The sequence below is a fragment of the Pollicipes pollicipes genome, unplaced genomic scaffold (genome assembly GCF_011947565.3).
Source record: "Pollicipes pollicipes isolate AB1234 unplaced genomic scaffold, Ppol_2.1 Scaffold_4295;HRSCAF=5057_pilon_pilon_pilon, whole genome shotgun sequence".
Classification (NCBI taxonomy): domain Eukaryota; kingdom Metazoa; phylum Arthropoda; class Thecostraca; order Pollicipedomorpha; family Pollicipedidae; genus Pollicipes; species Pollicipes pollicipes.
The window spans coordinates 24,454,717-24,469,094 of record NW_023596461.1 but is presented as its reverse complement, the minus strand read 5'-3'; the positions used below and the strand labels follow the sequence as shown (position 1 = coordinate 24,469,094).

Sequence of the window (14,378 nt, the reverse complement as noted above, 5' to 3'; positions counted from 1 at the left end):
TAGACAATGCGCTTTTTCTGTTCAGTAAATATGCTCTTCAATATGTTATTATTTGATTGCGTCATCATCCCTTGCACAACATTGATCGAGAGCCATTTGACGGCCGTGGTATCTGGAAATCGAGCTCACGAACACCAGATAGGAACAACTCGGCAATTATATCTTTCTTGGCATTGGTCGCCGCATGGCCAATGGAATGGCAGAATATGAATAACGCTACTGCAGCGTCATAGATGCCTTGGAAACCTTGACATAGTGTTCCCAAAATACTCAACACACATTCGCCAGAAGATGTGTTGAGTGTGTAGCTCAGAAGCTAGAGGGACTGAGGTCTTAAGAGGAACAGAGCTGTGACGAGCACCGAATGAGCTCAGAAGCTAGAGGGACGGAGTTCTTAAGAAGAACAGAGCTAGACCAGCACCGAATGAGCTCAGAAAGTAGAGGGACTGAGTTCTTAAGAAGAACAGAGCTGTGACCAGCACCGAATGAGCTCAGCAGCTAGAGGGACTGAGGTCTTAAGAAGAGCAGAGCTGTGACCAGCACCAAATGAGCTCAGCAGCTAGAGGGGCTGTTGTCTTAAGAGGAACAGAGCTGTGACCAGCACCGAAGGATTTTCAAGATGGCTACATAGCTCAAATCCTCACATAGAGGTGGAGCGCTTTCCTTAGGCCTGCTGTTTACGACGCCATGCGATGCATCAGAAGGAGTTTTCTTCATCTGGGTTCCCTGTTTGAAATAAGGAATATTGGTATGCATTTTTGTGTTTTGAGTAAATATTTATGATGTAAGGGCTCAATAAACGTAGCGTTGTCCTGCCCGCCGCACGTGGTCAGCTGGTCCGTCGGCTGCCGACCACCGCTTAGCTGCGGGGCCGCGTGCGATCCTGGATGGCCAGGCCACAAACAGGAAATAATTCGCCTGATTTATGTGTGATGTCATCATGGCAGTCTCCTCAATTCTGAAACATTACACCATTTCCCTTTCGTTTTCGCTTCCAACTGACGTTGTCACATGTGATGTGTAATAAGTGCAGTGGGATGCTCTTTGAGACTGAACAGTGTTGAAAAGGGTGATCAAATCCCAAAATTGAAATCACATACAAATGCGAATTTCACTTAACAAAGCTACTATCTATTGGACATAAGACGAGGAAAGCTACTTTCAATCGGTTCGTCTGTTCCTACAACGTTATATTGAAATGTGGCATGCGACTCCGCCCTACCACCCTCACCACCAGAGGATTTACCATGCATTGTTCCAGGAAGTGCGGTACTACCGGAAAGCAGAACAGCTAGAGACATTTTGTATTGTCAAACCACCCAGTGGATGTCCCGGAGGCTGCTGAAAGTTTCGGTGCGTTTCCGCGACATGCCAGGAATGCATTACTCCAAAGCTTTATAGGCAGGGTTAATGCGTGCACTGATTGCGTTGGTTAATGCGTGCACTGAAACTGGTGACTTCTAACATTCTGGCCTCCCTCCCCCCCAATCATTTTGAGAAATAGACACCAATGGAGAAAAGAGTAAGTAAAGAGCAAGTAATGGGTGAGGAGAAATCGAGACAAGGTTAAGAGTCCTCGCCATTTGGCTTTCAAATGAACTAGAGCTTCGAATGAAGAGCCAGTAATGCCATTAGCCGGATATGCACAGAATGTAACAAAACCTGATTTGACGCACTAGGACCCACCTGTTCAGCCTTAAGTCTTGGAATGCAGCATTTAACCCTTGTCCGGCGACAGTTTTATGTACGGCTCAAAGCCCCAGCAAGATATCGAAAACTAGAAAAGTCAGAGGTATGGTGGACACGAGGATGGAAAGACCTCGTCACAGTGCCTCGTACAGATGTGATAAAAGGATGGTAAATGTGACCATTGACAGGTCGAGGCAGGTCATAGTAATCAAAATAGCACTTAACTGACTGCCCTGTAGCACATACACTGACACAATATTAGCGCTATACAACGCATTGCTGGTTAAAGCCTTTCCATCATTTCAAAAGCTAAGCGTGCTGTGACATGCGGACGGCAGTATCAAACAACTCTTGGAGGGCTTTAAGATGGGCATTAATGGACATCGACACACCTGACCTGCGATACGACATGTCAGGTCAACTGAGGGAAGGCTATTACTGCATTGACAGGCCGAACTATGTCAAGAACTACACAAGCCGTATCAATGGTGAAAACAGCCCTGTAAGGCCGCTCAAAAGCTGTAAGGTATATGCCATTTAAGTTTTAACCTATGATCTTCAAGGGGTTAAATTTAATCACAGAGCAGAAATTTTTACCTTTTTGACCTTGATGACCTGTCATTGCGAAAGCTGCCATAGTATGCACTTCAGAATGATTTATAGATATTTATTTACATATATGACACTCTTGGAAACCTCTTTAGGGTGTATTTCCGGCGATTGATAAACATCATGCCACTTTTGAGCAAAATGTTGCCAAACTTTCGAAATCTGTCATAGATCACGAATCTTCAAGGCCAAAAATGTCAAGCTCTTACACGTATAAAAATAATAAAAACTCAGTAATGAAAAAGTGCCTTACCATACCCAAACCCGTTCAGAAGCTATTCTGGAAAAACGCGAGCCGATTTGTGACAATCTCTGAGACCCCCTTGTGGGGCATGGGTTCAGGTGTTAAGTCTTGTTATGGCACAAAGCCGTCAAAGCTGTCGGGACGATATGAACGCGCAAGTAAAGTCGGCGTCGTGCCTGCGCCGGCCAGCAACAGCGCTGCCGCGACGCTGCGTGCCGCCGCGTGCGCCGGCCGCAGCCGGCCGACGCCCGACGCTCCACACACGTGCCGGCCGTGCGCGCAGGTGGTCATTACACGGCGCGTTGAACCGCACCTCGTGAGCGGGGGCGGCGCGGGCTTCCAGTAGCGGCTTTCTAATCACGTGACGCCGCGCCCGAAGCTCGGCACGCGGATCAAGAGCACGCCATTCATCGGTGCGAGGAGGAAGGCTGTCTGTGGCTTGTGGCCCGCAACGGCTGATTCATCTGATCGCCTTTGTCCCATGCACGTGCGCTGTGTGTGCGCTGCATTTCGCGGATCGGTCATTACACAAAAGAACATCAGTGGACGATTTCATGTCGCTGTGGCATCGCTTCGTTCACTGCCTGCTTGCTTCAGTGCGCGCGCGCCTAGATATACACGCTTGTGTCGTTTTTGTGCGCGGGCACGAGCACTTTGCACCCACATATGTGTATGTGTGGTATGCCGCTCACCTTCACAGCTTGGTATGTAGCATGCGTCACACCTGCCAGAATAGCGCATGCCATTGGTGACAATCTTCAAAGGGGATCTTTGGCGTGGTGATGCATCACACGCGTGGGTGTCGGCCACGAGTGTCTGAATGCTGCGGAAAACATTCATAGCATTGCACATACTACCACAACCGCAGCGTGTGTCGTGAGTTACTGGTTCCTTTTGGGCACTTCAACGCTGCATTAAGCTGACAGCCGTGACAAAAACTTTAACGCTATGGGAGACTTACCGTTGGATTTGGGTTGAACTACACTGAATCACTCACAATTTTGTTATTTTTGTATGTCGATATTACAGCTGTAATCATATATATATATATATATATATATATATATATATATATATATATATATAGGCCGCTAATGCTATTCCTGATCCGAGGGCCGTAATCGCACCACGCTGCCAGGCGGCGGCTGACTTGAAACAGGGGGCGGGCCAGCTGCGGTCGCGGAAAGCCTGCCAGCACGCCGACCGTTCAGGAGTGGTATGCACTTTTAATCACGCGATCAATCATAGCCTGATTTGCGTGGTGAACTGAATGACATTGCTAGAATGAGGGGCGCGGACTTATATCCGTGCTGGATACATAAATTGGTTGCAACTCTGCAGCGCTGGCGACGAACGCGTTGACGTCTCACAAGTGTTAACAAAATTTGGGGCTTAGCCATCGTCTGACACCGGCGCTAAGCAGTCAAAAAGCGTTCTAAGAGGTGAGTGTGCAAGCCCCTGTTTCGTTGCCACATATTTTCATGCGTTATCGCAGGATTAATGTAAACATTGTCGAAAAGCTGGTGAACCATGGCCCATCCGGCTCTTCTTTCTATACGCATGATCACCTCAGTCACGCCGGCTGGAAACAAAGGTACATCACACTGAGTGCAAGGATTGGGACTCCCCACGCATGGTGCTACAGCAACACCACGTGTGGCGACACAACCCCTGCCCCCGCTCATTTCATGCCCACTAAGCACTCTTCGCGTCCATGTGTAAATGCAGGAAGTCTGTAGATACTGCACGGCGTGAGGCCCGGAAATTTCCGCTAGCTGACGCTGTATCGTCCAGAGTAGGCCAGCGCTGTTGGTCCAGCATATCACAGCTTTCAAACGTGTGCGCTGTGCAAGGCACGAAACCCATTCATGCGTCAGCTACAGGGAGTCTGTCCTTGTGTCGTCGATAAGGCTGAGCGTCGGGTCCGACATATTCGAACTTTTGACCAAATCTGCTGACAAATCACGAATGAGCTCTTGCATTGACAATTATCGACCTTAAGTATACCAACAGGTACTCGTTTGAGAACATTACCAATTGTTGGCATACCAACATAAGTTATGTTGTCAAGGCTCAGCACTTCAAGCTTTGCTTATGGCCATGGTTGAGCACAGCACAGCACACACAGATCGGTTGAAGCGTCGAGTATAGTGACAACATGACCAATATTAACTTAATAGTGTCTTTAAACCTGTGCCTCCTTGCCTATTGTAGTTCGATACCTGTCAGCATAAATACTCGGAAATTATATGATCGAAAAACCAGCAGCTCAAGGTCTTTTGCGCTCACAAGCCTCATAAAATGCCAACTTTTACATCTCTGTGCGTGAGAGGACAAAATGCAGCGGTAGAACAGGATTTCGCTGAGGGAGGGGATTTTAAGGTGACGGGCCCCCTCAGTTGGCTGATAGTGCCTACTGGATCCTGGGGGCCATATGCCCAGCATGTGTTATATTGTCGAAATTCGAGTCGCAAGTCATGAAAATGTTCAAGAGAAAAATGTTAGGTCGCATGTTAGAAAACCAAGCTGTTTGGTCCTTTGCACGCATCTAGAAAGGTTCTAGATCTCGTGGACCCAGGACCTTGCTGGGGCACAATCCACTTTGCGCGTCCCGTAATTGTCCCTTCTTGTGGGATTCTCATGTGGATCGTAACGGATTGCGTCCTCACGCCCTTTCCCTTGGATCTCCCGATAAGGTAGAGCGGTTATGGCCATTGCCACCGGTTGATCTGGGGAGAGCGAACTGTATCGCAATGTCGACAAGCCACTGGTGTACCCGCTTAGTGACTGCTGTAAGGTTCATGTGGAGCGCAAGATTCACTGAGAATATGAGTCACGTCTGTTGTCAACGCTGGTGCTGCTAAGGATTGGTAGCCCCATGCCGGTCGAGAGAAGACTTCTTAGAATATGATGATTAGGATGGACCGAACTGGTCCGAGCCTGTCCACCAGTGCGGTATATATAGCCGAACTGGTCTGAGCCTGTCCACTGGTGCGGTATCTATAGCCGAACTGGTTCGAACCTTCCCACCGGTGCGGTATATATAGCCGAACTGGTTCGAACCTTCCCACCGGTGCGGTAATATAGCCGCACTGGTTCGAGCCTGTTCCAACGGTGCGGTATCTTTGGCCGAACTGGTTTGAGCCTGTTCACCGGTGCGGTATATATAGCCGAACTGGTTTCGAACCTTCCCACCGGTGCGGTAATATAGCCGCACTGGTTCGAGCCTGTCCAACGGTGCGGTATCTTTGGCCGAACTGGTTTGAGCTGTTCACCGGTGCGGTATATATAGCCGAACTGGTTTCGAGCCTGTCCACCGAGGCGGTATATATAGCCAAACTGGTTCGAGCCTGCCCATCGGTGCGGTATACATAGCCGAACTGGTTCGAGCCTGTCCACCGGGGCGGTTATACGTAGCCCAAACTGGTTCGAGCCGGCCCATCGGTGCGGTATATTATAGCCAAACTGGTTCGAGCCTGCCCACCGAGTGCGGTATACATAGCCAAACTGGTTCGAACCTGCCCATCGGTGCGGTTATACATAGCTAAACTGGTTTGAGCCTGTCCACCGAGGCGGTATATATAGCCAAAACTGGTTCGAGCCTGTCCACCGAGGCGGTATATATAGCCAAAACTGGTTCGAGCCTGTCCACCGAGGCGGTATATATAGCCAAACTGGTTCGAACCTGCCCACGGTGCGGTATATATAGCCAAACTGGTTCGAGCCTGTCCACCGGGGCGGTATATATAGCCAAACTGGTTCGAGCATGTCCACCGAGGCGGTATATATAGCCAAACTGGTTCGAGCCTGTCCACCGAGGCGGTATATATAGCCAAACTGGTTCGAACCTGCCCAACGGTGCGGTATATATATAGCCAAACTGGTTCGAGGCCTGCCCATCGGTGCGGTATACATAGCCAAACTGGTTCGAGCCTGTCCACCGGGGCGGTATATATAGCCAAACTGGTTCGAGCCTGTCCACCGAGGCGGTATATATAGCCAAACTGGTTCGAGCCTGCCCAACGGTGCGGTATATATAGCCAAACTGGTTCGAGCCTGTCCACCGGGGCGGTATATATAGCCAAACTGGTTCGAGCCTGTCCACCGGGGCGGTATATATAGCCGAACTAGTCGGAACCCTCCACCATTGCGATGCATATGACCGAACCACAGCCGGCCACGACCTGACTGCGACTGCTGAATCGGTACAAGCCGCACGTTAGCACATGCGCGCCCATAATCTGACGGCTGTAAGCGGGCGGTAGGCATTGAGCAGCAAGCACAGATCACACTCAACGCCAGATAGTATCCCAGGCAGGGTGGTGGCCAATGGCTGAGCCTTGCAACGGTCAAGTCCGGGTCGGACGGACAAACAACCATCGAAATAACTGTTCCCTCCTCAACACAGTTCATTGGATACGAATTTCAGTCGCACAGGATGGGAACATCTGCATGCGCGCACAACCCGTGTGAAGGGTATTCGCACGAGGCAAAATGTGATACGAAGATTCGCGCATGCCTTCAAAAGAATGCGAGACGTACGTAATCCTCCGTATGGTAATTTTATCCTCCGTACTTTCTGTATCCTCCGTACGCAATTATTCGTTTCACGTATCTCTAAATGCACGTGGAGACACGCGAGATGAATAGTTGCGTACGACAAAAGACAACTCGCTGCGTGCGTAGATTCACGAGTGCAGCGTTGTATGCTTCAGTGCTTCCACGAACATGCTTTCACTCATTCTGATAGCCAGTGCGAAGGTTTTGAGAGACCAGACAACAAAGCGTAGCGACACGTCATCGTAACACAGACGTGGCTTTCGGAAGGACGCTCCCTGTTCGGAACAACTTCCAGAGCTTTGGCGCAAGCGGATAGACGTAACGTTGCGTCACCAAAAACTAGTTCGAAATTTTCTCTCCTTGAATCCCTCCCCTGAGCCACTCCCTGAATTGCTCCCTGTTCCAATGCTCGTCCAGGCCATACCAGCCCACCTTATCCGAGAGTCGACAACGCTGGACACCGTCAAAGGCTTCGGACGTGTCAGCTGCCGGTGCGACAGCTGTTCGACAGCGGCGGTGTGGGTCCGACCGTCGCGAAAGGACGGCTTAACCGATGGCCCACTCCTTGGTGCCCTCACTTGCTACCATATCTACCTTCCAGGCAGACCAAAAACCGCCGAACGTCCTTTCGTGTTGTTATCGCGAATGGGTGAATAACCCTTCAGATTCCGTGACATCGATCGCCAAGGGAACGGGACGCCGGGCCGAGAGCGGGACACTGATACTGGGTTGATGTTTCGCACGTGAGTGAGGAATTTATGGCAGAGGAGCACTAAAAGTGGAGAAAACTATTGCTTCGAGTCAGAACTCACCACAGGTATGTTCCGGACTGTGTACGTCTTACAGTTTACCTTCATTTTTGCCAGTTGAATCACCTACGTACTTACGTCCGTTCCTGTGGCCCTTTCTCTAAAAATCCGTTTTCAGCGCACTTAAAAATATGTGGTGATGATTATCGTCACTATGATGAGTGCAAAAAGATGCGGTACAAAGTAATGTGCTAATAATTTCGAACGTCACTCAATGCACGCTCGAAGTTCTGTGCAAATGACCATGACCAATGAACAAACGAGTTTTGCGAATACCGTGCACTGGGAACATGAGCATTTGCTTCCTAAGGAATTTTGATTTGCCATGTAAATATTTGCGAACACATCAATGTGATACCGATATTTGCAATAAGAGAAACGCAACCTATGAGTATTTTTGACATATGCCGAGCACATGAAGACACGCCACATGCAGTCGCGTCCGGTGTCCGCAACCCACCATTCCAGGTGCCGTCCCACCATGGGAGTCCTGCACTAACGACCTCAAAAATGAGCTTGCACAGCTGACCTCAGCATTCTTGGCGTCTTTGTCCTAGTCAGCTGTTGCAGCTTTTTCTTGCTTGCAAAGCTTCGCCGTGCAATCCGAAGAAGTCTATCACTGTCACTGACAGCGCTGTGTTGCCCTACTTGTGTATGAACGGGCTCAGCAGGTGCGGACACTGCGGACATCCAGACTCTGGATGTCAACAGGAGTATCTGTGTATTGAGCGGGTCCTTACTGTCCCAACAACACCAAAAAAAAAAAAACGTCTGCGAGGCCTTTCACCGATCTGGGCCGCAGACTCGCTTGGAACACACGGCACGGGACGGCGCCGTACCTGCCCCACCTCCGGCCAGGTCAGACAAGGTGACGTCACGGGGCAGAGAGAGGTAACCGGTCCAGCCCGCGGTGATCGGAGAAATGCGTGACTCACCCGGGCACGTTGGTGACGTCACACCTCGAACTGACAGCCGGCGTGACGTCACGACACGCACTGGCTGAGAACGAACGGCGCTAGCTAGATGGCCGTCACGCTAAAGGGCTGACGTGGCGCGGCTTACCTACCAGCCATGCCGAAACCAAACACTGTGGGCGACAGCGGAACGCTGGGCGCGGCTGGTTCCGAGCACACACCGCCGCCGCCGGCCCGAGCTGTGACGTCAGCGGCCGGCCTTCCGGCCGCTCAGGTGTGCCGAGACGGCGGCGTTTCCAGCGATCGGCGGGCGGGCCGTGCGCCGCGCGCCGCCCGCCGCCGCCGCCAGTCGTCACGGCGCGGGCGGCGGCGGCACACCATGCACGCGCTCCTCCAGGCGGCCGCGCTCGCGGCGGCGCTCGGTCTCGTGTTCCCCTTCAACGTGGACACGCGCCACCCGGTGATCTTCGGCGGCCCGGCGGCCGACGCCGACGCCTACTTCGGCTATACGGTGGCGTTGGTGGCCGGCACCCAGCCCTGGGTGCTGGTGGGGGCGCCGCGCGCAAACTCGACGCTCGGCGTGCACCCCGAGGTGCGCGAGCCGGGTGCGCTGTTCCGGTGTCCGGCGCTGGCGGCCGGCCCCTGTCAGGAGGTCCTGGTGGATGCGGACGGCAACGAGCCGGCACCGGACCGCTCCTACACCAGCCTGCGCGACGCCGGCTGGCTGGGCGGCTCGCTGGACGTGCAGAACGGTGCCGGCGGCCGGCTGGTGGTGTGCGCGCCGCGCTGGCGCAACCAGCGCTATGGCGGCCACCGGCTCGGCAACGGCGCCTGCTACGTGGGCAGCAACGATGCGGTCGACGACAGCTTCGAGCGGCTGGTGCCGCTGGCCGCCAAGGACAAGCAGTACACGCACCTGGTGGGCATCAACGCCTACCTGTATTCGTACGGTCAGGCGGGCGTGTCGGCGCACCTGGCGCAAGACAGCGGTGCTCTGCTGCTCGGCGCGCCGGGTGTCTTCGACTGGACAGGAACGGTGGCGCGCTACAGCCCGGCCGGCGACCTGCTCGTGCCCGACCCGTCCGCCTTCCCGGACAGGATGCGCCGCTACGACTACTTCGGCTACGCAGTGAGTTCGGGCCGTTTCCTGGCCGACGGCGCAGCGGAGCTGGTGGGCGCGCCGCGCGCCGCCGCCGGCCGCGGCAGCGTCTACCTGCTGCGCCTGCCCGCTACTGAGGACCGGTCCTACGACGTCCTCTCCGAGCGCGTCGGCGACCAGCTGGGCGAGTACTTCGGCGCCGCCGTGCTGGCGGTCGACGTGAACGCGGACGGTCTCAGCGACGCGCTGGTCGGCGCGCCGCTGGCCAGTCCCGCCGGCGGGGGCGGCGACGAGGGCCGCGTGTACGTCTACATCAACGACGGCGGCGGTCGGCTGGGCGAGCCGACCCGCCTGGAGGGCGGCGCCGTCGGCGGCCGGCTCGGCACCGCGCTGGCGCCGCTCGGCGACCTTGACCGCGACGGCTACGAGGACGTGGCCGTCGCGGCGCCGTACGAGGACGAGGGGCGCGGCGCTGTGTACGTGTTCCGGGGCGGCCCCGGCCGCTTCGCTGCCACGGCCTCCCAGCGGATCGCCGCCCGCGACCTGGGTGACGCGCTGCGGGGCTTCGGCGTCAGCGTCTCCCGCGGGGTCGACATCGACGGCAACTCTCACCCGGACCTGGCGGTGGGCGCCTACGGCAGCGGCCACGTGGTGCTGCTGCGCGCCAGCCCCGTCATCGAGTTCGTGAGCTCGCTGACCTCCAGTCCCGAGCGGCTGGACATGACGCGTGACCGGTTCCAGGTGCGCGCCTGCCTGGCCTTCGGCGGCGAGGCTGTGGACTCGGTCACAGTCGACGTCGCGCTCCGTATCGAGTCTTTCCACGCACAGGGCGTCTTCAGCGTCGACGGCAGCCAGCAGCGGGAGGCAAACTTCACGCTGGAGATCAGCCGCGACGAGCCCTCCTGCCGCGTGCTGGACGTGGCGCTGCTCGCGTCCAAGCGGATCGACTACACCAAGCCGATGCAGATCAACATGCGGTACGCGGTGGCCGGCTCGGGCGCCGAGGAGGTGCGCCGCACGTTCGTTGACACGGACACGGAGAAGAAACGTCTGGTTGATTACGAGTTCAGCACCCGGCGACGGCGGCAGATCGAGTTCCCGCAGGCGCCGCCACGCGCTGACTCCTTCTGCCCGCTCTGCCCCGTGCCGAACGTGAACCTGCCGAACCAGCGGGTGACCACGCTGAGCGTGCCGTTCTCGGTGGGCTGCGGCGCGGACGCCACCTGCCAGACGGACCTGCGCCTCTCGCACCGCTTCCTCGGCCTGTCCGGCGGCGCGTACGTGGTCGGCAGCACGGGCACGCTGGAGCTGGAGCTGGCGCTGACGAACAGCGCCGAGCCGGCCTCGCTGCCCGTGCTGACCATCGCCCTGCCGGCGGTGGTCAGCCTGCGGCGCCTGCCGTCCGACTGTCGCGAGCGCGCCGCCGGCCCGGAGGGCGTCACGCTCATCTGTAACGTACTGCCGCACCCCTTCTTCGACAACTCCGAGTACCGGCTGCCGCTGGTGTTCGACATGAAGGCGGTGACTGGCCGCACTGGTCGCCTCACCTTCAACGCATCGGTGGAGTCGGCAGGCGAGGAGCTGACGCCCGCCGACAACGTGGCCAACATCTCACTGCCTCTGGTCAGCCAGGCCGACCTGGAGATCCGCGGCCGCGCACGCGAACCTTCGCTCGTCTTTGAGAACGCGCCCGTGGAGGACGAGGAGGACGGAGGCGCGAAGTTTGAGTTCGTCCAGCATACGTACCAGGTGCTGAAGTACCTGCCGACACCGGTGCCGGCGGTCAACATCTCGTTCCTGGTGCCGGTGGACGTGCTGGCAGCGGACGGCACGGTGGTGAACATCGCCCGAGTCTACCCGCCGGCGGCGTTCGTCGATAGCCAGCCGCTGACCTGCGTTGTCGAGGACGACGCGTACCTGTTGTCGGGCCGACAGCCGACTGCCGCCGGCGGCGGGAGCCGGCCAGCGGACAGCTCAGAGCCGGTGTACAGCCTGGACTCGGACCTGCAGGCTCAGGAGTCGGTGCGGTCCGGCCAGGTTGCCGCACGGAGCAGGCGTGAGGCGCCCGAGCCGCTGCCGGCGCCGGCCGCCGCCGCAGACAACTCCTCCGCGCTGCTGGTCGGCTGCGAGCCCGGCTCGAGCGCGCGGTGCGCGCGCGTCACTTGCCAGACGGTCGCCCTGCTGGAGACGAGCACGCGCGTCACCGTGGCGCTGGAGCTGCGGCTGGACGTGGCGGCGCTCTCCTCGCTCGGCGTCGGCCGCCTGCTGCTCACCTCCAGCGGAAGGGTGCGCATGCTGGGCGACTCGCTGATCCCAGCCGAGCTGAACCAGCGGCCGGACGAGGCGCGCGTCACCACCGAGCTGCTCGCCGCCACACTCACCCCCGAAGAGGTGCCCACCTGGATCGTGGTGGTGGCCGTGCTGGGGGCGCTGCTGCTACTGGCGCTCATCACGCAGGGCCTGCACCTGGCAGGCTTCTTCCGGCGCACGCGGCGCGAGCAGCTGGAGCAACAGCAGGAGCAGCAACAGGAGCAAGAGGTGAAGGAGAACTTTGGCCACATGTTCATCGTGCCGGGGCCGCCGGCCGCGGCGGTCAAGTGAGCGTCGCCGGCGACATCGAGGGCGGTGCGGCCATCACCAGGGCTGTGATCAGGGACATCAGCGGAGGTGTACTCTGGCGTGCGGTGCTGTGGGACGGGAAGAGACGGGTTTGATGTCAGCGTGGGCATGCGTCTCACAAACACTTCGTTTATCATGCTTTACATTTTGTACTCGCCTTGTGCATAGCGCGAGCGGAGCGGCCCTGGACCGCGAGCGGATTCTATTGTGGCGCGTGTGTGATTCAAACGTGGTACGCGTCGCTGCGGTGAATGCCTGAGAACAGGGCGTGGTGGTCAAATCACAAGTTCTCACGTTGATTTACCATGTTATCTCCCGGTGACCGGCCGAGGCTCGCAGTCAGTCGCGCCCGAAGCCTCAGTGCGGGCCTCTGCTTGTGTTAATTGTTAAGAGCGTTTGTGTGTCCTTGAAGTGCTTCCGCATGTCGTCGCGTGATATTGCTCAATCGCATGTGCCTGCATCGTCAGCCTATGAACACGCTAGTCTATGATACCGTGTAAAATGCATTACCTGTTCAACGCGTGCGTTTGCAAGTAAGACAGTGAAGGACGAGTTCCGATAATCCCGCCAGACCGAAGGCATTTAGTTTTGATTCATTCCCGCAGCTATTCACGTTTGGTGGCAAATGAATCAGCTGTGGGAACCGACAAATAACGCTTTCCGGTCATTGTCCGCAGGCATGCTTGCTTACAGACAATGACGTTATAGGACATGGAGGCCTGCTAAAAGTGCGTTAGGTCCTGGATTCTGCATCCCAGGGTTGTGCTGGGGCCCGGCGCCTTTCACTGAAAAACAGGCACACATCAATACGCTTTCGACGAGAGTGCAGACGGGAGCATGTTGCGCGCTCCACTATGGTATACAGCACGTATAGAAGTAAACAGCTGGCACAGGTGCGACACGTGGGTGTATTCCACATCCGCTCGCCACTGCGCCGCGCATGGTGCCGGTTCCTGTTTGCGACCCGTCCAGCTGTGTCGCGTGACCGTCGTCATGGCGCCCCGTCACCGATCAAACTCCAGGTCCTGGAACTGGGCCTCGCAGCGGGCCGCGGCTAACGCGCCGGAATGGCGCTGATTCAGCGCTGCGGTCGGGCGGTCTCGTGGGCTGCCGGGGCGCCGCTGCGGTCGGAGCGGGCTCGCGGTCTCGTGGGCTGCCGCACCTCGTGCCGTGTCAGACCGCGGTCGTTCAGCGGCGGATCTGCCGCCTCGCTCACCGCGCCGCATCAGCCAGCCGCTGTCGTATGTAGAGCGCGTCGCAACATTAGACGCTGGAGTCGGGTGAAGCCAGCGCCGACCAGTCTCATTGACACTGGCCGGCTAGTCAGGCGTAGGGTCGCTCCGCATGGCAGGCCGGCGGTCGTCACGACCTGACAGGCGTCACCAGTCCCGGTGACCTAGCCGGGCAGCGCGGCACTGCACCACAGGAGCGGAGTCTGATGACATCACCAGTCCCAGTGACCCAGCCAGGCAGCGCATCACAGGAGCGGAGTTTGATGATGTCACCAGTCCCGGTGACCTAGCCAGACAGCGCAGCTCTGCACCATAGCAGCGGAGTCTGATGACGTCACCAGTCCCGGTGATCTAGCCAGGCAGCGCAGCTCTGCACCACAGCAGCGGAGTCTGATGACGTCACATCCCGTCAGGCCTTTTGTTTGCCTGTTTTTAGGGTTTGATTTATACACCAGACGGCGGAATTTACGTCGGAGGAAATGGCCGGTTCCGCGACGAATGTTTAAGACGGCTTGGCGGCTTACCTTGGTAACACGGTGAGATCGACGAAGATCAAGGACAAGAAGTGGCGCAGCCAAGGGGAAATGCCTCAAGAGCCATACC

At 56.6% G+C, this 14,378-nt stretch overlaps 1 protein-coding gene across 1 annotated transcript; it reads left to right on the top strand.

Moving 5' to 3' along the window:
- The first annotated feature begins 9,204 nt into the window (after window positions 1–9,204).
- Window positions 9,205–13,054, top strand: LOC119097330 (integrin alpha-V). The gene is made up of 4 exons (XM_037220379.1): window positions 9,205–9,954; window positions 10,063–11,241; window positions 11,341–11,868; window positions 12,154–13,054. The coding sequence occupies exons 1-4, from the start codon at window positions 9,205–9,207 to the stop codon at window positions 12,523–12,525; spliced, it is 2,829 nt and encodes a 942-aa protein (XP_037076274.1). The 3' UTR covers window positions 12,526–13,054.
- Window positions 13,055–14,378: the final 1,324 nt, after the last annotated feature.

Excerpts from the sequence above, each read along its gene's own strand:
- LOC119097330 (XM_037220379.1), top strand. The coding sequence starts at position 9,205 with ATGCACGCGCTCCTCCAGGCGGCCGCGCTCGCGGCGGCGCTCGGTCTC. Across the intron at positions 11,242-11,340 it reads GCACGCTGGAGCTGGAGCTG|CGCGCCGCCGGCCCGGAGGG; the intron begins GCGCTGACGAAC and ends GACTGTCGCGAG. Across the intron at positions 11,869-12,153 it reads CGGGCCGACAGCCGACTGCC|GTGGCGGCGCTCTCCTCGCT; the intron begins GCCGGCGGCGGG and ends CTGCGGCTGGAC.